Source organism: Anopheles maculipalpis, chromosome 3RL (assembly GCF_943734695.1).
Source record: "Anopheles maculipalpis chromosome 3RL, idAnoMacuDA_375_x, whole genome shotgun sequence".
In the NCBI taxonomy this organism is placed as follows: domain Eukaryota; kingdom Metazoa; phylum Arthropoda; class Insecta; order Diptera; family Culicidae; genus Anopheles; species Anopheles maculipalpis.
In genome coordinates this window covers 45,265,232-45,291,684 of record NC_064872.1, presented here as the reverse complement: position 1 = coordinate 45,291,684, position 26,453 = coordinate 45,265,232, and the positions used below count along the sequence as shown (strand labels likewise).

Below are 26,453 nucleotides of genomic sequence, written 5' to 3'. Positions count from 1 at the left end.
CATAACAGTAATGAAACGAAGCATGTGAAGAGGAAACTGACACAAGGAAAATGAGAGAATAAAAGTGGAGCAATGGTAACACAAACACACAAGAAGTAAAATGAACAATTTGAACTACGTAATAAAACACAAACGTACAGCAACAATGGAAATCGAAAAAAAAACATAGACCTCATTCGATCATATTAGTTATTTAAATGTGCTTTTTGTTTGCAAAATAATGAGTGAGTGAGCCACCACCACCAGGATAGGTATCCGCGCGTAGAGGACACAATTGAAAATCCAAATAATTGTAAGGCAAACCGTGTGCGTGCTGTTTGTCGTGCGCCCCACAGTTTTCAGTTCAGTTTTAATGCATCGAATGTGGAACATTTAGTTGGTTTGAGTTTATGGCGAGGAAACGTTTTCCTTGAAAAATGTTAGTGATAAGTTTTTTTTTTACAAACTATGTTTTTTTCTTCAACTGACTGTAATAACATTATTTTGGAATGTTTCTTCACACTTCTTTGATGATAAAGAGAAATATATAAGCTTAAGAGTATGTTTAAAAATGTACGGCGTCGTATGTTTGTCGTTTTCATTTCCGAAATGTTACCGACCACGTGGATAGTGCGCAAGGAAGGAAGTAATGCTGCTTTTGTTGTTTTTTGAAACATACATCGTTATATCCATATGCTTAAAATGCCCCTGACTTGTTTCACGTTACAGACTTGAAGTAGCTTTTATCGTAATTTATTACAAAATTTTTGCAAATCGTTCTGTTCCAGTCGTATTTTCAAACGCGCCGGACGAACATTTCATGACCAACGGTTAAATTTCGCCCACTGTGGCCAAGGTATGTAAAGTTTATTAGCTTGAGAATTTTTAAAAATTTATTTTACTTGCAATAAATTTTGTACACATTTGTTAATTTCGTAGAATAATTTTTGGGTGTGAAATGAGTCAATGTTCCATCCAGTTTTTTTTTCCAAAGCCATGCATTTTCTAAAAGTATGCACATTATTTGTCATTGTTGGTGTCCAAGCGAATAACAGCAGTGTGACAGGAAAAGCATCATTGTATTGTTTACATTTGCATCTTTCGCTGATTGCCGCTCGAACGCTCGTGCATTTGCATTTGTTCGGGTGAATAAAATTGCTCTACTAAAAAAAAATGGAAATAGTTGGTACGATTAAGGAAAAGGCTCAAACATTCAATACATTTTAGTAATACGCGTGTGGTTGCGGTAATACTATTTGTTCACTTCGAAATGGGTACTAAAAGGAAGAACATGGAGGATGAAATGTCTCGGTAAGTGGAAAACGATTGTGGATGGTAAGAATATAATAAATGAAGAATATATTAACCCATGTTTTCCCATTTTAGATTTGAGGCAGAAATCTCGAGTGCAACAGTGTCGTATAGTGCGATGCCAGCTCCGGCACAGCCAGCAGTATCTGGCAATCCTTTCATACCATCGCAGGTACGAACGGTCATCGGATCGCAAACGTACAGTCAAGTGCAACAAAAACTGTCTCAAGTTCCACCAAGGCTACCACCACCGCCAATGCCCCCATTTATGCCAGCCTTCAGTGCTCAACCGCAACCACTATTGCCTCAGAAGTCGTATGCTACCGAACCCACGCCGGTTATTGTTAGCAGTGCACCGAAGCTGTACACTGCCCGTCCTACCGTGGGCATTGCGACGAAGTCAGATTCATCTTCGGGTCCATCGAGCAGTTCCACATCGGCTGTCCAATCGGTAAAATGGATCAAACAACTCCTTACTAATTCCGGTCACTAACGACACCGATGTTGATATCTCTGTTTTACTTACCCCTTGCAGTACGATATAGCAAACATTCAATACGAAGTGACTACAAAGATCAAGAAACCTAAAATGGAAAAGTCTGGTCCAAATCCAATAGCGGAAGAAGCGATTAAAGCCGCCCGGGCCTCTTCAGCGCTGCAATCGTTCGGCAACAGTGAAAGACGGGGCAAGAAAGATAAAAAAGTGAGTATGCAAACGGATAAGATGTACGAAGGGAAGATAAAACTGGTTCCGAGACCTGTATGTTAAAAGTTTTTGATGCGGGATTTCTTTTGTGATACAATTTTATAGCTAGAATCTGGTTGAGGAGAGAGAGGCATTCTAGAAAGTTGCTTTTAACGCACAGCAAACTTTGCATGCAGAAAATAGGGAGAATTAGAAAAAAAACCGGTATTTAACTGGACACATTCAGCTGCAAATGCAAATGCCTTTTGCAGAAATGAATGCATTTTTTCTTGCCTGCCTTTATTTTGTTGTTCTACTGCAGAAGTACTGCAGATCGCGACATTTACCGTGATGGTCACATTTGAATTGCTTCCATCTAAACCAAACCTTAATACGGTTGGCCTGCAGTTCTGGCTTCATTGATTGAAGTTATTTGATATTGATTCCTTCTTATTTGCAACATGCATATTTGCCAGCAACTGACATTTATTGGAAAAAAAAGTTTTATCAAAATCCCATTTTCGAACAATACGGCACTGGACCGTCATAATTAATTTTAAATAAATAAAAATCCCATTTTCTCACTATTACATACGAAAAGTTTTTTTTTAAACACACACACACACACACACACACACACACATTTAACGATCGATTAAAACGCTTATTTGTGACTATTAATATTCTTCGCTTGCCACATTTTACACTAGCAAACGGTACGCGTAGCCGGTGGACAGACCTGGGAAGACATGTCGCTATCAGACTGGCCGGAGGACGATTTTCGTATATTTTGCGGCGATCTCGGGAATGATGTGAACGATGAACTGCTGACGCGCACCTTTAACAAATATCCCTCTTTTCAACGTGCCAAAGTGATACGTGATAAGCGTACGAGCAAGAGCAAGGGATACGGGTTCGTGAGCTTCAAGGATCCGCAGGACTTCATACGTGCCATGAAGGAGATGGACGGTGAGTAGAAAAATGTAGAATATTGACAACAAAACAGATCGCGTTGCTTTCATTGTAATAGCCGCTTTCATTTTTCCACAATAGAATTCTTGATTTTTGTTTATATTTATATATTTTTGTTCACACAAATTTTCTCTTGTAAATTACACTACGATGTACAATGATTGCTCATAGTTACTTCATGCACTTTTATATTATTTATGTATATGAGAGTAATATTACAGTATAATTTGTGACACTTAGAATGAAACATGAGCTGAAAATATGCTGTGTGTATGGATATTATTTGTAAAATACTCCGCTTCTCTCGCGCACCATTAAAATAGAAGCGGGTCTTTACTATTCGGCGGGTCTGGGGGGTTGGGAACGAGCGAGTGAGTGGGCGTACCAAGATTGTTGGTTCGTTTATCCCATCGGTCCCCAACCGTAAGAAACGAACAGCTGCGGTACGGTGTACTGGCGGCGTGCTGTGTTCACCTTTGATGTACGCACCGATGACGCACTATCCGCGTAGTCGGTATCAGTGCGCAGCTGTTGAGCGTGCACAGCGACTGGTTCATCATCATACCGGGTTCCAAAAGGAAGTGTTTGCGGAGCCAACGGATAACCGGTATCCTTGCTTGTTGTGTCCTCCTGAGATCCAGCTAGCGAACGGTCCTCCTGTATCCTTAAGAGTTGTTGCTGCTGCTGTAATGATTGTTGTTGCTGTTGTTGTTTCTGTAATTGTTGCTGCTGTTGCTGTTGCTGTTGAAGTAGCTGATTTTGTGCATAGGCTTTCTGTGCCTTCGTGTAGTGATTTAGGTAGAACATCGAGAACGGCATACCCGAAGCTCCCCAGCCGCGTGACATGAATAGATCCTTTTTGATAGCGGACGGCGTCGACGAGGCTACCGTTGGCACCGCAATGGGAACGCCCACAGACTTTGATCCCGGGGCAGGAACTCGGTCCGTACGTATGGCATTTGTTGTTTGGTCATTGGAACCACCAGTGCATGGCATTGAGATGACTCTTTGCGGCACGCTGATTACCGCCATCACCACCAGGCCAAACCAGATCCGCGTTAAATGGCTCTGTGGGTTAGAAAACAAGAGGAAGGAGAGCAAAATAGAACACGGCAGATAAGGAAAAACTGTGAGAATTTGAGTGTGAACATGCCGAACCAAACAACATCAGTTAGCGAACCAATGTTTTCCAATGTTGGCACGCTTCTTAACGTGTTTATTATGTTGTGTATGTGGGTTGTCTTTTGTTGTGACAAAATCCACATATCACAAACATGTATGTGGTTCTTAAGCCTCGACTAATCCATGATTTGAAATCTTTTTTGTTTTTATCGTAATCGTCTGATGTTCTAGAATATGTTGAAAACAGGAAAGTGATATGTTAGCAGGAAAATGAAATATATTAACAATGATCCCTGAAGAATAACTAACTTTTACCAGACCTGAACACGTGTTTGATAATAACAGAAGGCACACAACCTGAAACTAATGATATGGCTGTGTAAAATTGACTGCATATTCCTTTACATTATCCATTCTAATTGTTTACTTGAATCAATGTTTATCCATTTCATCCTTTAACCATGATTGATTGCGAATAGCTTATTGCAATATCTAGTAGATGAAGAATTGCCGTTCACTCTCGGTTAAAAATTAAGTGATTTATTTTATTGAGTCCAAATGCACGGTGTTTGTAACGTGGGAATTAAGTGTGATTTCAACGTTCATACACGAAACACCGCAGCCAGATTCACAGCAACTACTTGTGCGACCCTGGCCAGATGATGGACTTTTCTAAAAGTTCACAATCACAATCAGTTGTAAATATGATCGTAAATAACCACCTACCACTGTTTGCGCGGGTCTCGGGAGGCTAACGTTTAACTTACTCGGCCACATTGCGGGCGATAGCGGGAGCCCGCAGACCCATGCGTTCCTTGCTGCTTCCCGTTGCTGGCGGCACGTAGTAAAAACCATGTCTTCCCTATCAGAGAGCTTCCTTGCATGCATGATGCTAACGATCGGTTGTTTGTTTCGGAGGATCGGTTCTTTTTTTTTTTGTTGCTTCATTTCTTCTATTTTAGGCGCTATGGCGGGTTCTGTTTACCTTCAAGGGTGGGAATATTGATACGAACTAAAAATGTGCGAGCGATACGATAATTGCGGGCCAATTTCAAGTGCACTGATGTTGCACTGATTAGACGTGATTGTAATTAATTTCTACGTAACAACGTTAGGCCCTGTGGAATGTAAATGATAACGGGTTAACTGGTGTCATACACTTTTGCAAGTGCACAACACTGGTGGTTTTTGTCCTCATCCCAGGTCTGCTCATAAAGCTTACAGTAAAAAAACGAAGTAAGTAAAAATAAACTAACACTGCTCGACTCGATCATTCGCAAGTGGGTGGATGTTTTCATTCGATCGTTTTGATTGGGTTGATCGTGCGACCGAAGTACAGTTCCGGAGCAATAGGGTAGGGCAACATTTCTACGCCTCATGTCTTGCATGCGGTTCCATGTGATGAACCGGTGGCAAGTGGGTCACATTTTTTCTCATGCGAAAGCGAAACAAGGCGTTCTTAATCGATGATAGATTGTGTTCTGGTGCTCATAGATGTAAGTGAATGCGTACCATCTATAATGATAGACATTATAGAATTGTATTGTTTGCTAGTGGAAGGGTGTGTGTTGCAGGATATATATAATCATTGATTGCATCGCTTGCAAGGATCATGAGAGACTGTAGTGCAAAACGGGAGTGGCAGTCCCATAGCATTTGTGTACTTGAAGCGTAATTTATATATTCTGCAATATGCCGGATCTTTACGTAAAATCTAATCATTGATTTATTGGCATTTGCACATTGCAATCTCTGGGAAATGTGTAAGTATTACTTGCCCGGCTAACGAAGGCAACAAGGTGTTTGTATGTTAGGTTTTATACAAACGTACATACAGTTTAGTGCAGAAGAGATATTACATAGCTAAACAATTTTTCAAATTGGCCTTAGCCATTAGCAGGCTGCAATCCAACGACTTATTTTACTTGGAGCTTAAAAAAACCTGGTAGCGGAAGATGCAAAACATTGATTAATCGTTTGCTATGTAGTTGGGAAAATGGATCTTAACTGTTATAACTACTACGGCACATTTAGCAAATACGAGAGCCCTTTTCCGATTGGTTCAATTAAGATACTGAAATCCCTAATATCAATACCTCGAGTGGAAAACGTGCCACCCCGATCGTGAACTGAATTATACCACTACAAAACTTTGAAATTCAATAGCTTCCATTCGGCATTATCTGAAGGATGTGCGTTCGTTCCGTTCCTGGCAGAAGTTATACGTCCCTTGTGTCCCTTGGCACGGTGCAGGAATGTTAATTTCATACGGTTTTTTTTTATAGCCTTGGGCTTATGCGCGCTCAAGAATATTCTGCATGCGTCAAACCGCAAGCCTTAGAAGCACACCTGCAGATAGTTATTATTCCTACAGCACTTCATGCAGTTTGAATCGGATCGTTTTGTATTAATTGGGTTGTTGATCAACTTGAGGCTCTAATTAGCCACAAAGTCCGCTCCATCTTCTTTTTAACGAAATTATAAAAGAAATTTCCACGAGGAAAAAACATGCCGCTTTGGGATTTCTCAGGCTAATAATTATACGATGCACAAGTACGCGACACTGCGCGCTCATTAATTATTATCGAATAATGAAAAAAAAAATCGACCGCTATTGCCGCTAACCCATGTTTTAAATTGTATGTACCGAACTTTTAGACGGTTTCAGTATAATTAATGTTTCGCGAGCCATTCTGTTACTTTTGATTCACTTGCAGATTAAATTAGAAAATACACGAAAACGATTTTAATAAGAAATACCATAGAAGCAAACGAATTTACCCAAGTCTCTTTATGTGCACCAACCAACCAAGCTAAAAGGTTGTTGTTTTTAATTGGTGATTTAATTTGCTTTTAACAACCGCGTCAATCCACTCGGTAAAGAAGATACCAATGCAATGGTTTCACCATTTTCCACCAAGCAATACCTAACATGTCAAACATCAACCGAATAATTACCGACCAATCGCTCTACACACATCATGCCGACTGTCTTTTAATGGTTACTAGGCGCCTCCATTGATTCTGATCGTTTTCGGTTAATCGTATGCTTTGGTCGGTGAAATAATCTCGCGTACTCCGACCTGGAGTTCCCAGGCCAAAAACGAGGACAATATGTTGACGAGCTCACCTCCGGGAGCCGACCTCCCGTTGGCGCTATCTTGTTTGCGAGGCTGTGGCACTCGGCAGCAAGATTGATTTGTCTGTGTTAATCCGTAAGCGACCGAATGACTGGAATGTGGATGGCGTGTGAACAGTTAAAACTACGAATCAAAACTCCGTTTTAATAGTCGCCGCATTGGTATCAACTGGAGACGAAACGAAACATGACTCCCGCCATAAACGTTGTAAGGTTATTGTGTACGAATAGAAAAGGTTAAGAACGGTCGCATACTGGGGGGGGGGGGGATCATGCGGTGGGCGTATGGTGTATAAGAATTTGATGATCTTGTTGCTACTCTAGAGCAGGAAGGTGGGTGTGTACCGCGGTGTGGTTTTAGCAGTAGAGTATTGCCCGAACATTGATAGAGCAATGTTTATTGATATGTGTTTCCCATCGACACGTTGTACGATTATGTGTTCTTGAGATTGAAGAAGGTGAAGAGAACTGGCATTTGGTATTTTTATTAGGAATGGGTAAAAATGAAAAAGGAAAGACAAACGTTTCGATCGGCCCTGTGTTGAATGTCACATCGGCGACACAAAAGAAACTCTATTTATTTTTGGATTTTCGAATCACAAAAGTTGAGGAAGCGGCCCATGCAGTACGATTGTGATTTTGCTTGTGGTTGCATTATCTGGTCATACTCTTACCTTTTCCATTTTAAGCATTGCACTGCAACAGGATATGGTGTGAACTTTCGGTAGATGATGATCACCTTGCGAATTGCTACCTGCTTTCTTTCCACAGACCGTAGCTTTTACGTTAGCAGCTAAAGTAATTTTGCCTTATGGCTCGGTCGCTCCAGAGAAATCCTCAAGAAGGATGGTTTGGACGGTGGGGGTTTTGAGTGTAACCGGCAGTCCATCCGACACCAGTGTTCCAAGCATAATTTGGAAAACTATCACAATGAATTCATTCCAGCTGAACTTGTGCTGGACAAAACATATTGCTGGACAGAAGCGGCGTGCTGTTGTTACCGGTGGTAAGCCAAAATTTAAATACACTATTTCTTACGGAGATTTCACTATTCACTGTATCACTTCGTAGGCAACACACGGGGGCCACCATGTAATGCCGATGCAATTTGGAGCCATCGATGTAAGTTGATGTTTCTGCGTTGTCTTGAGCACCTTTAATGCTTCAGTATCTGTTCCATCAGCTTCCAATTAAACTTCGGGTGCCGACTACCTGAAAGCGGTCAAGTTTGGAACCGCACACAAATCGAAACGGTTGCGGATGGTTTGAAATACTACGACAGAATGTTAGCACCCGGCAGCTGGAGGGTGGTATTTATCAACATCCTCTCATCCTGCTGCGGTGCGTTCGAAGTGAGCAACGGGAGAGATAGAGAGAAACGCATAGAAGCTTTCGTCGTTATCACGGTGATTGAGTTGGGGTTGGGGTCGGGTTGGGCCCACACAGCTGTAGAATGTTTAGTAGCTCTTCAGTGTGTCTGAGATGATGAGTGCCTACCGGTCCGCGTTGAGTGAGTGAGTAAGTGAGTGATTGAATAACCGTTAAGCAGCACGCTCACGTCTGTTGAAGGATTCGAAGAATTTAACGCAGCATCAGTGATGATTGGAAGGTAATAAAGCGTGACAAAATAGCAACAATCTGCTGCAGTAATGGCAGGATGCGCATGGCTAAGATCGGACTTTGGGTTGGATGGTTGGTTGCACGCCAAACTGTTTTCATTAGATTTTACCGATCACTTGAATCGTGATCGATTTTACAAGCAGTTTTGTTTTACAGCGGATCGTAGAGGAGATCTGAGAAGTATCCTTTCTACTGCTTTGCTCATTTTGTTGGTAACTAAAAACTGATTTGCGAAACTGAGAAGTTATCTGCGATGATTATCAGGTGATACTATCCAGAAATTGTGAGCATGGATGTACACACCCCCACATAAAATGGTGATAATGATTGGGTTGTTACTAGTTCCTTAATATTTCTTTACCTACCAACCTTGGCTGACATTTGATCTGCATCCGCCTACATCAGGGAATCAAAGCACCACTAGCCCACCATGGCGTTAATCCGTGCCCATGTTTAATCAATTCGAAAAACAAGACCTTTGGCTGGCTCGCAGGCAGCAATCTACATATTTTCGCTACAACTTATCAACATTACCAATGGACGAGAAAACCCGATCCAGGCATATACGTGAAAATAAAAAAAAGCGGAAAAAGACATGACCGGTTCACCACCATGTAAGTGCTGCTGACAAACAACATCGATCACGCATCCTACTACTGGCATTGCGTGGAATATAAAGTCACGTAATAAGTTAATCGGATCGTAAAAGATACATTGTGAGATGGTTTTTACATCGGTAAAATATAACTTGACACAATACGCTGTAGATGGATAATTATTTTTGATCCCATTTGATTTTTTTTTCATAATTTGGTCTTCAATTTCTTGTCTGTTTTCCACATACATGCGCTCCCTTGATAGTATGGCTTGTAGATTATTGAATAGTTAGATAATTGTAACTATTTATGTTATCATTCCAAGGAACAGGCAAGATTTCAATCGCACTAAGTCATGAGTTACCGATTGTAGAGTTGCTTGATCGTACCTAAAATTACCGAATGTTTTAAAAAATAAGAGACAAAGAGCATAGAATGAATAAGAAACAAAACTTTGCGTATGCACAATGAATATTCTGGCACACCTGCAGTGACTTCTCTTTTGTGATATGCTATACGATCGTTCCATTCCGTCGGCCACTAGTATTCAAATTTGTCTTGAATTTGACTCAAGAAAAAACCTTGTCGACAAGAAAGTATATCCTTGCCATTACTGCTATGAATGCGGATTGCAAGGGCGTGAGATCTGTATCTGATCCAATGCGCAGTCGGTGTCGGTGAGCGAAATTGATGCCTGCTGTCGATGGTTAGTCATTGTAAATGGATGAATGCACGTCTTTTTGCATTTTATCAGAATATCAAGCCAAATGTTGTGTTGCCAAAGTCGTGCCAAGCGGTTGCTGAAAAACAAATCACACCACCAACCCCACAACGGTGCGATTGCCGTCGAAGATAGTGTTCAGGTCAGCCGGTGATCTGCATTTAAAGTACCCGCCGGAAGATACATTAGAATTTCTACACCCTTTTTGGTCGATGTGTACACTTGTACAAGAGCACAGCAGAGCTCAACGCGTCGTCAGCATGGACGACCTTATTTACCTGCTAGAAGTCGTATATTTTGCATCAATTGCACCGAAGCCTAAATGGTTGCGTTAAAAATTGTACCCAGTTCGATACAAACCGGTCGGTCGGCCTGGGAAACGGTCCGTACATGCCACATAATTGTGGTATCATAATTGCCATTTGGCAGCAACTTTTATTCGGCCGCACTATAGAGAGACATTCGAGCGATATGTTGTTCACCGATGTCATGGAAACTTCAAACGGCAGTGTACAACGGTTTACAATAGACTAAATCATGGAAATTGGGTAGCATATAAGCCACGGACACGAGTGGCAGGCATCTATCATCTGCTCGTGATATCATTGGCATCAAGGGGGAGGTGTTTTTGCACGCGTGAACCAATTGAATTCTCCGGAGAGTCAGACTTACCGTTTAATGCTTCGATTTCATTCATTCGGAGGATGATACGATTGTTGCGTCGTATCGTTTTGTACACGTGCAGAACGTGGTCGACAAAATTTGAACGTTGAAATGGCGAAACAACACTGACCAAACACAAAGCGCGTGGGGGGGACTCAGGGACTCAGGAGTATAGTAAAGCGTCGCTTGTATGATCGAGATTTGGTAGGAGTCAGAACACTGTTCGTAAGAATAGGCGTAAGTTTACAGCAAAAATCAATAAATTCAACCGATTCTGGAGGCGTTCATTGAAAGTCTTCATAGAGGATAACTGAAATGCCATTAAATAACGAACATCCACACTGACATTCAGCGGTCATTTCGGCGCGATTTGTTTCACTAACCTACAAAGGTTTCCTGGAAAACGTGGTACTTTTATGCTGACAATCTTGTCGTCGTGTAAAAGGTATTTGAAGTACGAAAATGTCACGATAAGAAAGGAAAACGAGCATCCCGGGATTGAGCAAAAACCACAGTTTAAAGTTTACAATAACTTATCTAACTGTTTGCAGCAACTTTTCCATCACTGCAACTACCGGCTTACGGTAGAAAGTTTTATGCACACAGAGCAAATGCATGGAAGAATGTTATAACGTGGTTGCGAGTAGTGTATTTAATGACATTTATGGTGGCTGATTGCATGCTGCATCGAGAACCCACAACTGTTTCTGCTCTTGACCTACGGTGTTGAATCCTTTATTAGCCACCGGCCGAGCCAGTGCTATGTGCGGAAGTTGTGGTGTGTTTTTTCCATGTCTAAAATGGTAATTTTTTGTTGCTCTTGCGTGTACAGCAGGTTTGAAAGTAGCCAAGAGCTGAGCGTTTGTTTTTGAGTGTTTGTATTGGTTTTCCAGACTAGGCTAGAAAGACTCGTATGCATGCATGAGCTTAAAACACGAACCAGAAAAGAAAGAAATAAAATGCTGCTGGTCATAAAGATTGTATGAATATATGTGAAAACCTCTCTTTTATCCGCTCTGATTGCAGGACGCTACGTGGGAAGTCGACCAATCAAGCTACGCAAAAGCACGTGGAAAAATCGTAGCATCGATGTGGTGCGGAAGAAGGAAAAGGAAAAACAAGCGCTACTCAGCCTCTTCAATCAGAGCTAGTGAACATCATCGAGGGAACATGTTTGTTGGATGGACAGCATTTTAATTGATCCTTCTTCAATTTCGGACGGCACTGGCAGAGTTGTGCACGTGTGAGTGAAAGTTGAAAGACGAAAGATTTGTAAATGTTCATCAACAAGTGAAGTAGGCAAAAAATCACTTGAAAAAAACAGTAACAAAATCCAATACGTTTGATGATAGTTTTATTACCGAAATATCTAGATTCATTTTGAGTGCCGAATGTTCCGTCGGACTAGGTGAGTTTACTCAGTTAAAAACTGTGTCGCAAATAATTATTTTTCAATTTTCATGCCATCTTTTCAATTTCATTATTATTTGTACAGAAGAATGAAGAACCAAAAAACTTGCTTTTGGAAATCCTATTGTTTATACCGGTTGAATGGAGCTTTAAACGGTTGGGCAAAAATCTCAGAGCTTTGGAGTTGTTCCATGTTAAATCTAGTTTTTGTCGACAATCAATTTCAATAAGCTAATGTAGATTATTCTCTAGGGTTGCGAAACGCTCACGACAAAAAAAAAATCCATTCAGACGTTTCTTAAACGATCGAACTAGATAATAGGTCGAATAATATTTTTCCGTTCTAGTTTTTTTAGTTTTTATTCTTGTTCTAAATTCTCCACTTTCAAATCAGCCCTCAAATCAGATCCCTTTTAGCCATCAGACCCCGCTTTTGTTCGGTCAATCACTTTTGCCTTGCTTAACCTTCTAGGGCACGCCGGCTATCGAATTGCTTACTAGACTCGCTGATACCGCGTAATTGGATAGTCAGTTCCACTACTGTGGAACGGATCGGATGGGATTTGAACCTCGATCCTGCCCCGTGTGAAGACCGGCGTCGTTGTCGCCTCATCACCGAGCCACCCAACCTACTTTATACAATCAATTGAAGCTACGTTCACAGGCAGTGCAGGAGAGAAAGAGAAAGACTGATGGTGATGATTGGGATTTATCAAAGATACCAATGCTAATGAAAACATTGCTTGATCATTTATGAGATGAATTGCAAGAATGCGTTTTTTTTATTTAATTCATCATCTAGTGATCAATTGCATATTCATTTGTACTTAAACCGCTGGTATCGTTGGAAAGATTACGTATGTCCCAGCTAGATTGTGGAATTTTTGAAGCACCTAATGAACATCTGGTGTGTTCCCAAGAACTCGTTCAAGAAAAGCCATGTTCATCAGAAAACAGTGATGAAAATACAGTTGAACAAAACGAAAAAGAGGCTGATACAGGTGAAATAAAATTGAAGGTACGTATAAGTTAGGAATAAAGCGTGTACGTAACTAAATCATGTTAGTGATATTTTTTGCACCTTATTTCCTACAGCTTTATGAAGGACCAAGAAATAGAAACAATGAACCGTCTGGCAATGGAAAGGCTAAATTTACAAACGGTGACCATTATGAAGGATCGTTTAAGAAAGGCGTATTCTCAGGGCAAGGTACTTTAAGGCAACGATCGGGCCACCGCTACACGGGCGCATTTCGTAAAGGCCTTCGCGAGGGACGTGGAATACAAACGTACCCAGACTGTTCCACTTACGACGGAGATTGGATGAGAGGAGTCCGTCATGGGTATGGAGTATATTCATACGCGAATAAGGATCTGTACGAAGGAAACTGGTGCCTAGATAAAAAGCATGGCCTTGGGTTTTATTCATTTGCTCAAAATGGCCTTCGTTTGCGTGGATCGTGGAATGAGGGACAGTTGGTTGGACCGTTAGAGATACTGTTCGGAAGCGTACGTTTTCATGGGACATGGGACGGTACGAAACTGTCGGATGCACACGAGAGTGTGTTCAATATTGCATCAAAATATTTGCTGCGGGGAATAATCCAATGTAGTTTTTTTGACGAGTACCTGTGGACACCATGTGAAATCGATCGTTACAGCTATGCTCGCCTCCCATTGGAACCGCTTCCGGTTCCAATTCCGTTGATGGAGTGCCAGGATTGCAACAGTTCGGATGAATCAATACTGGAAGATAATACTGTCAGCAGCAATTAATGTTGAAATTATAATTTTGTGGCTCAGTAACGCTATAACTTCTAAATCTGTGTGTTGTTATGAGGATGTAATGCAACAAATTTTCTAAAAAGATGGCCAAATTTCAAAACACCACATTTTGAATTTCATGAATAATGTTACGAAACTGGAATAAGAGTTTTTGAAAGCAGCATTGAATATTAATTACAAAGTTATACAAAAAAAAAAATAGAATAGAAAACGAAGTTCAGGTAGCTTCGGCATGTAAGGAGTGATTTGAATTCAAAATAAACCTTGCAATTTTGCCAGAGTATTTTTCCCCATAGCTTGCCCCTATTTCGATGTTTTTCAAATTACTGCTGACATAGAATGTGCATTTTTTTACACGCACTGTCAAGTGACCCTATTGACAAAATAGATATGAACACGTCAACTAAGGCACTACTAAGGCAAATTTGTATAGACAAGAACGTTAGTAGTGGTTATTGAGGCAATTTTGTCAACAGGTACAGCAAAAAAAGTCGAAGTTATCTTGGTTCTTGATGTGCGCTGTCATTCGCCGGTGGTGTCAAAGTTGATTAAAAACTGCAGCCCCTTATTGCAGTCACTATCAAGGGTTTTTTCAATACAAATTTGCCAGGGAAAAAGATAAATAGCAAATACTGGCGGTTGCTCACTTTCGCACAACTTTAAAACGATCTGTAAAAAGTTCAATTAAATTCAATTTCCGAAGTCATAAGGCCGAAACACGTTCTTCACTATTCGCTTTCCCAACAGAAGTGACGTCTCTCCTTTATTTCACCAGATTGTTTCACATTTTGACATTTGATGTATCCACGTTTGACAATTGTGCTTGACCAAGATATTTAGCCGGTTTTGCTTGAAGCAGAATGTTTACAGCTCGGCTATCCTGACTTGGGAATTGCCCTCAATTCCCCCCTGACTATGTGCAACCTGATGCAGAGTCTGCATCTTGCGACATCCACTTCCTTAGTTTATCTGATTCGAGTACGCCATCGTAGGGAATTTGAGTTTGTTGTGCTCCATCAATGTCTCGTATTATATATCTGTCATTGGGCAAACATTTGTATATTACATAAGGTCCCTTGAACCTGGCTTCCAGGCGATCCTTTTCGGCAAGTGCTCTATGCAGACGTGTCGTTAGCTTTTCTACCTCGCTATCCAAAGAGTGAAGCTTCATCTTGAATTTGGCGAGTTCACGTTCGTGTAGCTCTCGTTCCTCTTTTTTCTCCGCTTCAACTCGATCGCGCTGGTCGCGCAGTTGCTGCATTTGTTTTTCCTTATCTCCGATTGCTTCTTCCAAGCTTGTCAACGCTCCTTCTGAGCTGCAATGGTGTGCCTGCATTGCGCTGAGCCTTGCTCGTGCCATATCAACTTGATTATCTTTCTCCTTTAGCAAATTTTCCAAATTGTCAATCATTCGATTTTTTTCTTGTAACCGATTACGCAGCTCTTCAACATCTGATTGCAGCATGTTGTAATGTTCTTCTTTAGCGCATAATGATTCCTTGAGGACAGCAATGTGACGCTGATAATCCTGATGCTGTTCTTCGAGCGTTTTCATTTTGGCAGCCATTGCCATTATCTCTTGATCGCGGCGTGTGATTTCCAAGCGAAAATCATCCAGCTCCTGAATTGACTGAATCGGTTGAGCGTACTCTAATTCCCCATCTTGCTGAACAGCTGCTGAACTTGATGAGACACGACGTGGACAGTCCCGATTGACATGTCCCATCTTATGGCACGTGAAACATGATCCGTTCGGTCGACGTGGTGAAGGACAGGAACTTTGATAATGCCCATATTTTGAGCAATTGTAGCATCTTGTTTGCTGGATATCACCTGCTTCTTTACCGCCCTTATTTGGTTGGTTAATAGGTCTGGCTGATGACGGCGTTGCAATATTACGTGGGTGAATTTGTTCATATCGCTTAAGTAACTGCTGCAATTCATTCATAGATCTGGCGGCGAAACGAATTGATGCGGTGTTGATGGGATCACCGATTCCATCAATGATGATGTTGATCAATTCTTCTTCTGGGATCGGTGTATCACAAGCCAAGGTCTGCATGTCCAGGATATAACTGATGATGGATTCATTCCGTGCAAGTCGTCGTGCTCTAAGCTGCTTGTACGTACTTTCAACCGATTTGATTTTGCTGAAAGTTTGTATCAAACGATCTTTCAGCTCATGATAGGTTGCAATATCGAGTGATTTCACGAATTTAGCTGCCGTTCCAGTAAACAATCGACGTGTACAGTGGAACTTATTCGTGTCATCCATATTATATGGAAGGAAGACTCGTTCCAGTTCCTTAAACCACCGCTCAATGTGATCACTATTGTCACCACTAAATGTATCAACAAATTCTTCGAATTTGATGACTGCTGGTTGTAGCCCCGAAGAAACAGTAGCTGGGGCTTTTAGAGCTGCGATTTTCTGTTGCAGCTCAAGAATCTCGATTTTCTTTTTCAGCAACTCTATTTCGTGATTTGCATCGGTGATGGCGTTTGTTGAGTTCCGGACTAAGCTCAAACCATGTGGAACCGTACTGTTATTTTCACTGTACAAAATGGCGGCGTCTCTCTCATCGGGCAACATGGCGGTGGCGGCGTCGTTTTCATCTTTTGTCAACATTTTGACTAACACTCTCTTCACGGAGAAGGCTACAAACTACACCTTTCACGAACGCTCAAAATGTTCACTTAATAGGCTCTGGTAATCCCACTTCTGAGTTGTAAAAAGTTCAATTAAATTCAATTTCCGAAGTCATAAGGCCGAAACACGTTCTTCACTATTCGCTTTCCCAACAGAAGTGACGTCTCTCCTTTATTTCACCAGATTGTTTCACATTTTGACATTTGATGTATCCACGTTTGACAATTGTGCTTGACCAAGATATTTAGCCGGTTTTGCTTGAAGCAGAATGTTTACAGATCCAATATTTTTATTCAAATAGCATTTTCGATTTGTAGTTTGTTTTGATCTGCAGCAAAGTGGGTAAAGAGGTTGAATGGGCTCATAGCTTTGGCGCCTTGGCCATATTGAATGAGAGTTTGACAGGAGTGGGTTCGATTGTGCTATGCACATTTTCGCTCAACACAACGGCACACCACGCATACGATTGCACACACATACACTGATAAAATATCCACTCCACTCCTGTCAAATTGCGTTTCATTTTTCTATAGCGCAGTTGTCAAATAGTTCGGGACGATCCAACCTAGTCTCTTTACCCACCTTGCTTTAATCCACCTTGGGCGGTGTAATGAAAGTGTCAGTAGAAAAGTGCGCCAAAAGAATCGCTTCGTTCATTGTTTTCACTTGCGTGTAGCTGAGTGGACGTGAATTGCCTTGCTGTATTACAATAGTTGAACTGGTTTTTGTGTTATTTATCTTATACTTAACTTTGTGCTCAATCGGCTGACTTCGAGATGGTTCTAAAACCGAACAAGATGTATGTCTTCAAGCGAGGTAAGGAAACGGACCCGGCGAAAGCTCACTTTTGTTGGGCGCAAACATACCCGTGATGGGGACTGTAACCATGCTTTTAATTTCGCATAAAAGATGGCCGTAAGGAGGAAGTGCATCTGGATAAAATAACTTCTCGAATTCAGAAGCTTTGCTATGGGCTGAACATGGATTTCGTTGATCCGGTAAGTATGCGTACGGTCGAATGGTTGCGTTGGTTTGCAAAGCTACCGGCGATGACGTTTCCACCGGAATGGAATAATTTTCATTTCATTCTTCCTTATTGGTTTGCTTGATTTTCGGCGCAGGTTGCTATAACACTGAGGGTCATCAACGGGCTCTACTCAGGTGTAACGACTCAGGAACTCGACAATTTGGCTGCTGAAACGGCCGCTACCTTGACGACTGATCATGCTGATTATGCGATCTTGGCAGCTCGCCTGGCGGTTTCCAACCTGCATAAAGAAACAAAGAAGCAGTTTTCTGGTGAGTATTGAAGGGTGAGGGACAGCTGTATCATAATTATGTTACGCGGGCGAGAGAACGACAGTTCAAGAATATTCATGTAACGCATTGCACAGCTGCATCATAATTATGCTGCGCTGGGTAGCGAACAGATTTCAAGAATATTCATGTTCCGCGCGTTGCACGCAGCTTTGTGAATGATGTTCAGTTGCAAACTTAGGAGGGTGAACTTTTATATCAACATTCTTGTAACGCGCTATTATTTGTGGTGGTCTTGTGTTTCAAGTGTCGAATATAATGTGGATGAATGGAACAAATGTTTTTTTGGGGATATTTTCGTAGTATTTCTGCACAGAACTTGTGTTGAAAGAAAAATAAGCTGATTCGTGTCACGTTGCAAAGTTCATGTATCAATCATGGTCAGACAGAAGCATTTAAAACAAAAATTTTATCCACTTCTATTATCTTGCAGAGGTTATGCACGATCTGTACATGATGGAGAACGAGTTCTTGAAAACGAAGTCTCCTATGATTTCGGACTTTCATTACAAGGTGATAATGGATAATGCGGACCGTCTGAATTCGGCTATTATTTATGATCGTGATTTCGGATACAACTACTTCGGCTTCAAAACATTGGAACGGTCCTACTTGTTGAAGATCAAGGGTAAGATTGCGGAGCGGCCGCAACACATGTTGATGCGCGTTGCAATTGGCATTCACGGTGAAAACATCGATGCCGCCATCGAGACTTACAATCTGCTTTCGGAGCGCTACTTTACCCATGCCTCACCGACCATGTTTGCGGCCGCAACGCAGCGTCCGCAGCTATCGTCCTGCTTTTTGCTTACCATGTCGGAGGACAGTATCGAGGGTATCTACGATACGTTGAAACAGTGTGCCCTTATTTCGAAATCAGCTGGCGGTATTGGGCTTAATGTGCACTGCATCCGAGCCAAAGGAACGTACATCTCCGGCACGAACGGAATTTCAAACGGGTTGGTGCCAATGCTGCGCGTTTACAACAATACCGCCCGGTACGTGGACCAGGGTGGCAACAAACGACCCGGTGCCTTTGCCATTTACCTCGAACCATGGCATGGAGATATGTTCGAGTTTCTGGATCTGAAGAAAAACACCGGCAAAGAGGAGGTGCGTGCCCGCGACATGTTTTACGCACTTTGGATTCCGGATCTGTTCATGCAGCGGGTTGAGGCGAACGAAATGTGGAGCCTAATGTGTCCCCACGACTGTCCCGGGCTGGCTGACACTTGGGGCGAGGAGTTCGAGAAGCTGTACACGGGCTACGAGAAGGAGGGTCGGTTCATAAGACAGGTGAAGGCACAGGATCTGTGGTTTGCAATCATCGAATCGCAGGTGGAAACGGGCGTGCCGTACATGCTGTACAAGGATGCTTGCAACCGTAAGAGCAATCAGCAAAACATTGGCACCATTAAGTGTTCTAACTTGTGCACCGAGATTGTGGAGTACTCGTCGAAAGATGAAATAGCGGTGTGCAATCTGGCCTCGATTGCGTTAAACATGTTTGTGAAGCCGGACAAGTCGTACGACTTTGCAAAGCTGAAGGATGTAGCCAAGATTGTGACGCGCAATCTGAACAAGATAATCGACATTAACTACTACCCGGTGCCAGAGGCGAAGCGCTCCAACATGCGCCACAGGCCGATCGGTATCGGTGTCCAGGGCATGGCAGATGCGTTCATTTTGATGCGCTATCCGTATGAAAGTGAAGAGGCCCAAAAACTGAACCAACAAATATTTGAAACCATCTACTATGGAGCGCTGGAAGCTAGCTGCGAGCTGGCCGCTCGCGACGGACCGTATGAAACGTATGAAGGGTGTCCGGTGAGCAAAGGCATACTGCAGTACGAAATGTGGAACAAGGAACCGACGGATCTTTGGAATTGGGCCGAGTTGAAGGAGAAAATTGCAAAGCACGGCATCCGCAATTCTCTACTGTTGGCACCTATGCCGACTGCTTCGACCGCGCAAATCTTGGGTAACAACGAGTCTTTCGAGCCGTACACGTCCAACGTTTACAATCGGCGTGTACTGTCCGGCGAGTTCCAGGTGGTGAATCATCACCTGCTTCAAGATTTGACTGCGATGGGTTTGTGGGATTTGGATATGAAGAATGAAATTTTGTCCAACAATGGATCAATTCAAAACATTGACTCGATACCGAAGGAAATACGCGACCTCTACAAAACGGTGTGGGAAATATCGGTGAAGACGTGCATCAAAATGGCAGCCGATCGGGGTGCATTTATCGATCAGTCGCAATCGTTCAACATACACGTGGCCGAACCAAACTATGGCAAGCTGACATCGATCCATTTTTACGGCTGGAAAATGGGACTGAAAACCGGCATGTACTATTTGCGAACGAAGCCTGCCGTTAATGCCATCCAGTTTACGGTGGACAAAACGAAGCTGCAAAACGCCAACGAGACAAATGTCAGCCGTATATCGAACGGGGTGGGTGGTACACCGCCACGGAATGGGCAAATGCGATACTCACTTTTGAACGGAAGTACCAGCACGCCCACGCGTAATGAGCACCACGTATCTAATGGATTGATTGAGCAGCAGGAGCAACAGCAGCAGCAACAGGAACTATCTCAAACGAACGGCTCATTTGCGGAAAGGAACCGACGTATGGCTGAGATGGTGTGCTCGCTGGAAAATAAGGATGAGTGTATGATGTGCGGATCGTAGATCGATCGTAGAAAGATTGTCTTTCATTCATTTTACATCTTTACTACATATATTTAGTTAGCTAAAGTTTACATGGAAGGTTTTGAATAAAACATGAATCAATCAGTTATATATTTCTGCAAGAGCATCCTCTCGGCGATTAAATTGATTTAAACCAAGGACAGAAATGTGTTCAGTGGGCCTTATTTAATACTGATTTAGAATAAAGAGTTTAGTTTTTAACGTTTCGTGAACTGTTGAGCAATCTGCTATAATTGATAATAGAATGTTTTACAAATATATATTCTAATGGTATTTTTTTTAAACAGATATTTGAAGGAATTTTTTGAATTTGGTATATGGCACTATCAACAAATTTTAAGATTATTGTGACTATCGGTTCCAAGCGTTTTGCAGGCGTGAGGGTCACCAGCGACAACAATAGATCACTCCACTTAAGAGTTGGATGCTACCGTAGCTCCTCAAAGTTGTAGTGGCTTTCGGACTCGTGCGCTCTGCCGATGGTGAGGCCGCCAGCCACAACATCCAAATGTTGGCAACGAAGTGGAGTTGGGAACACCACAAACTATCCGCAACAAAGGGGGTTAAGCCAGTTGCCAGTCATCAACAGTACTAGAGAGGACAACAACATCAGAACCAAACCTGGCAGCAACAACATCCACAACCGAGTTCACCCGGGATAAGGTGCACTTGAATTGAGGGAGAAGGAAATGTTTACATTCAAAATAGGAAATAAGTTGAATGAGTTATAAAGCTAGATATTAGTCTAGATTTAAAGGCCTGGCCGTCATTATGAATTAAAAGAAAAAATCAACCAATTTTGTTTGGTTACCCATTTTCTTTGATGTTTTTGTTTCTTTAACAATTTCAAAATTCTGAGCGTTCTTTACAAAAGTAAATCTTCCATATATTGTGCTCTCGTAATGATCATTTAAATGAGACAAAGATATATTACTAGCTTTGGCTGTATTAGTAAGATTATTTGAACCATAACAAGTCTTCACATAATGTTGTTTAAAGTAATTGCTTGTTGATCATCGGATATCCCACTATTAGTTACTCTTTTCCTATAACATCAATCGTGTGAATACATTATTTGAAACTACATGACAAAAACGTAAAGAAAGAAAACTGATGAAGATTATACTTTTTTCCTCTTCGTGACCGTATTGCCAATGAAGATAGTTGTATATTTGGTGAAATAGTTATTGCACAAGAATAACCTAATTGTCTAACAGTTATCTAGGGATAAATGTTAACTAAAGGAAATTATAAGCAGCTGAGGCGGTGGTAGGCGACAGCGGCGCCGGTCTTCAAACGGCAGGACCGGGGTTCTAATCCCATCCGGACCGTCCGCCCGTAGTGAGGACTGACTAACCAACTACGTGGTATCGGCAGTCTAGAAAGCTATTTCGATAGCCGGCATGACCTTAGAGAGGTCGTTAAGCCAATAAGAAGAAGAAAAAGTATCTGAACAAGAACTCCAGGATTCATTTAGCTAAATAAGATTTAATTTTTTTTATTATTTCGTAATGACGGCCAGGCCGAAAGATTTTAAACTTATTGGACTTTGATAACATTGATATTTTTGGCACTGTTTGAAATCGGATGTCATATTTTCTTGACTAATTTAATTCCCTCCTTTTTGCCTAAGGGCTGATGTAGAAAATTATTTTTCCACATTTTTCCATTTTTTTTTGTAGGTGACAGGGGCGCAGTCTTCAAACCTGGCTGGACCAAATTCCGGACCGTCCCCCCGTAGTGACGACTGACTTTCCTCAATACGTGGTATTCATAAGCCAAGCAATAGGGCCGTTACTAAAAAAAAGTTTTTTTTTTTTTGTTTTGTAAAATCCCATGTATGGTTTCTCACATATTGAAAATATGTCGAAACGTTAAAAAAGGTTCAGCTCGATACCTAAAAGGTATTAATTTAGTTGAAGCCTGTCTGCGCCAATATCACCGGGTTTGACACGCTTGCACAGCACAACACTACCACGGTGAAGCTAAGAGCAGAGCTTTAAAGCTCGTAGCAAACAACTCAACTGTGACTTGTGCTGTGAGATGGAACATAAAAAAGCATGTACTTGCAAACACGATGCACACACACACACATACAGTCAAACGCTACTAAATACTTTCCGATTCCCAGCTGTTTTTTGAAGAGAGAGAGAGCTTTTGTTTTTATTTCTCTCTCTCTAATTTTGCCTCTCTTTATTTCCTTTTCGGGCGTACATGGGAGGAGATTATTCCGAACTGTTTGAGATAGATTTTCAATCGCAAAACTGTGCAATGGTCAGCATTAACGAAAGCCTCAAAATCGTTATTATAAATTAATTTCGCTTCCATTTGTTTGAAATTTGGCACTAATATGTCATTCTAACCATGCAAATGTGTCCAACTTCACATTTCTGTCAAACGCCAAGCGCATTTGTCTCACCGCTCACACTGTTAACCCTGTTCCAATCAGTTCGCAATACAGCCCAAAGTCTCCCTCGAACGGTAAACGGTGGAGCATAAGCTTCTCTGGCACACTGAACAAGCGCCGAACGTTCGCGGTGCAGCTCGTGGCTTTTCAGTTGGCCTATGCTGATGTTCGCCGGCGTTTTTAGTTCGTTTGAGCAAAGAGCAACCGTGTCCCGTTGCTGCTACGGTGAGCTTCGTTGAGCGTTTTTCGAGCATATTGTTTCGGATTGCTTTGAAGGTACACGGTGCGGCCGAGCTATTTTATGATCGTGATCTGACGAGGGGGTGGTTGTTGAAAGTGCAGAAAATTGCAACAGTGCTGGGAAGTGCAAACTGTCGCGGCTGGCAAAGGCTAAACGTGCAGCCGTGGGCATCCGTGGTGGCTCTGGGATGGTGCTGCGTGCGGAAAGTGAAAAACTCGCGGCTGTGAGTTATTCTGTGTGTCTGTGTGTGATTGGGTAATTGTTGGAGCATAGGGTTTGCTGCTAAGATAATTTGTGGCTAAGTTCTCGCACTTTGTGGGCAAGTTCATTTTGGATGTTAGAATGTAGCTGTTGTTATTCGTTTGTAATGCAAAGTGGCGCTGACGAGTGACAATAGTGTGGTCCAATAGCTACCGTAGTGACGATCATCGTGCATGAAAGTGGAAAATAATTCGATTATTGTAACTGAGTTCTAGCAAAACCATAAACAACATAAGACGATAAGCTGACTGAATGACGAAAAGCAAATGAAAACACTGTACGTCAGAATCGCTTTATTCGAGGTAAGGGCTATAGAATTAATGCTCAAAATGCAGTTCGATCCAATGTTCACATATTGACACGCATGGTTTCGACCTTACAAGCTTGTTAGATTTAATGATAACAGCATCACCATCTCAGCTTTGCTCAGAGGAAACCCTCCTAAATGGAAAGAGAAATTGGGAGAGTGAGCACAACAGAGCTCCATGGAAAAATACCCAAAGGAAAAGAGCGTACCGGCATTATTATTTGTGGGTGGGACAAGGAGGAAGAGTGCGGCAACGAGGCGGAGGTAGCGACGGCGCCCACTACGAATCGACACAAGCCCCCACGCGGGAGTCCTGAAAGTACGCTTTCATTTCGTTTGCACAAACACAGCGCAGCCAGCGTACACACAGTACACGATGGGGATGGATGGGTGGCCTGCTTTTGCGTTTTTGCTCCGGCTGCAGAATTCATGCCCCGGCCCCGGACAGTTGCGGCTGAAGAAGCCGGAGATTGGAGAAGTTTGTCCCACTTTCTTTCTCACTATACATCTCTCCCGCAATGGGCGCAGGGTGGTTTTGTTTCTTTATTTTGTACCACCCGTTTCGGTGTTTGTTGGGACTGACTGGCCCGCCAGTCGATGATTTTATGCTTCACTATGTGTTCCGGGCACTACTACTACTACTAGTAGCAGTAGCAGTGCTTGTAGTGCCCATCATCTTAAATTTGTGTATCGTCTTAAGATGAATCAGCTCAGCTTTAAAACAACTTTGACGACATGACGGTATGTTAAAGTTGCTAAACATGGCCATAAAACTGTGCGACACCCGGTGTAGAAAGGCTTTAAAGATAGAAAGGTGACCAGCAATCCAAGGGTAATCGTCGCGTATGCAAATGGGCGTTTGTCCGTTTCGCATAATGTCTTCCAGCGCGTCAGGAAGGTCAAGGTTTCCTACGGGTGATCCATCCTTTCTTCATGTGTTTGATTTGTGATCGACTCGACCCGACGATTAGAGGTGTTTCGGTTTGGAATAAAACTAATTCGCTGTCTGTACTCAGGGCATGCATGATGCATGATTTGAATTTGTTTCTATTTTCAGTGCAAATTAGTTGCTTTTCGCATTCTTTTTGTTTTCCTTCGCAACGCTTACGAGCCGGTTATGGTACAATGCTACAATTAAATACGTTTTCGGATGAACTATTTTGACAAACAGCTTTGGTTATAACATATAAAAAAACAAAAACCGTGGCGTATACCAGACGGCATCGCCAGGCGTTCCCGACTCGCACGGTGAAACTTTTATTATGCAAACAAATCGATAGTTTGCTGGTTTATGTTTTTGCTTTAACGAACTTCTTCCGCGTACTTCCGTCATCGCACACGTTCTAGCGTATCGCGATCGCGTTCAAATGCTTGTGCTTTCCTTACTTACCAATCAACTGAGCTTACAAACATGCACTTGAACTAGTGGCCTCATTCTGGGGGTTTTGTTTGGCTCTGGGTTATGTACTGCGATGTGGAGAAACGTATCGTCCTGGTTGAATCTTCCCCAGCGAACTATTGACTGTTTGCTTTTATTTGATTTTCGATGCAACTTTTTTAAAATTGATATAAATTAGTTTTCATTTGATGTAATTCCTTGTGCCCAAAATTTCTTGGGAATATTTGTCATACTTTTGTATGCTTCTGTTACATCGAGCCAGAAAAAATATATCGCCAAATTTGAATAAAAGTACTACAAATTGAAATAAACTCACAGCATCAAAACCTTTTCCATTTGACGAACGATCAAATGGAAACGCAAGCTCCGAAATTTACAGGCTGTAAATTAGCGCAAAACTTAGTTCCGGCAGCGGTTGGATATGCACCGTAGGGAAGCAGGAACGAAAAAAGCAATCCAGCATAAACGTGCTAATGCAACGACCAAGTAGAAAGCATTTCATAGGCCACTACTGGGCAGAGTTTGGTATTTGTGTTATGGTTGCCGTTATTGTTGTTGTACCATTGGTTAAAGCTAAAGCAGAAAAAGAGGCAGCTTTGCTAATAATGTAACCCCAAAATGTCACGTTCGTGAAGTGAAAGTGATCCGCCTGGACGCGATGGGCTTTCTTTCATCGTAAGACTCACAGACAGTTTGGATAGTTTGGATGGGAAAATGGGAAAGGTAATCCAGAACGCGATACAGGTAAATTAGCAGAACCCACTTTCTAAGGCTGCGAAGTGAAGGAATAAGTGGAAGAGGCTTTAAATTATTATTATTATTTATTTATTTCATCGAACATACAAGGGCCCTAATGAATAGTGTCTTATTAACTATATATTAAGAGCGATAACCTAAAGAGACAAATTGAACAATATTGGACGCATACGTAGACGCTCACGAAACGCAGATTGAGACATACAAAATTCTTACATGTTGAAGTTTACATTAAATACATTGCGTTCACTGGGTCCGATTGACCAAAAGTAGTCCTGAAGCGAGCAGTCCGGATTATGTCTCGCTGCCTTAGACTCCTAGAGGGTGCAAAAAAGTTAACGGAGCTAAGAAGAGCCTGGAGCATCTATTTCGTTGCCGATCAAACCAGCTA

The 26,453-nt window shown here is 42.0% G+C and overlaps 3 protein-coding genes across 3 annotated transcripts; all 3 read left to right on the top strand.

Annotated features, from left to right (window-relative positions):
• Nucleotides 1-1,248: 1,248 nt before the first annotated feature.
• On the top strand, nucleotides 1,249-12,024 carry LOC126565050 (RNA-binding protein 42). Its single transcript, XM_050222190.1, has 5 exons — nucleotides 1,249-1,290; nucleotides 1,366-1,741; nucleotides 1,826-1,993; nucleotides 2,686-2,944; nucleotides 11,835-12,024. Exons 1-5 carry the CDS (start codon nucleotides 1,250-1,252, stop codon nucleotides 11,957-11,959), a joined length of 969 nt encoding a protein of 322 aa, XP_050078147.1. The 5' UTR covers nucleotide 1,249; the 3' UTR covers nucleotides 11,960-12,024.
• Nucleotides 12,025-13,114: 1,090 nt separating this feature from the next.
• LOC126560663 (radial spoke head 1 homolog) lies at nucleotides 13,115-13,994 on the top strand. Its single transcript, XM_050216621.1, has 2 exons — nucleotides 13,115-13,219; nucleotides 13,314-13,994. Exons 1-2 carry the CDS (start codon nucleotides 13,115-13,117, stop codon nucleotides 13,992-13,994), a joined length of 786 nt encoding a protein of 261 aa, XP_050072578.1.
• A 3,381-nt stretch (nucleotides 13,995-17,375) lies between these two features.
• On the top strand, nucleotides 17,376-20,781 carry LOC126564093 (ribonucleoside-diphosphate reductase large subunit). The gene is made up of 4 exons (XM_050221022.1): nucleotides 17,376-17,469; nucleotides 17,563-17,651; nucleotides 17,775-17,952; nucleotides 18,404-20,781. Exons 1-4 carry the CDS (start codon nucleotides 17,430-17,432, stop codon nucleotides 20,668-20,670), a joined length of 2,574 nt encoding a protein of 857 aa, XP_050076979.1. The 5' UTR covers nucleotides 17,376-17,429; the 3' UTR covers nucleotides 20,671-20,781.
• The last annotated feature ends 5,672 nt before the right edge of the window (nucleotides 20,782-26,453 follow it).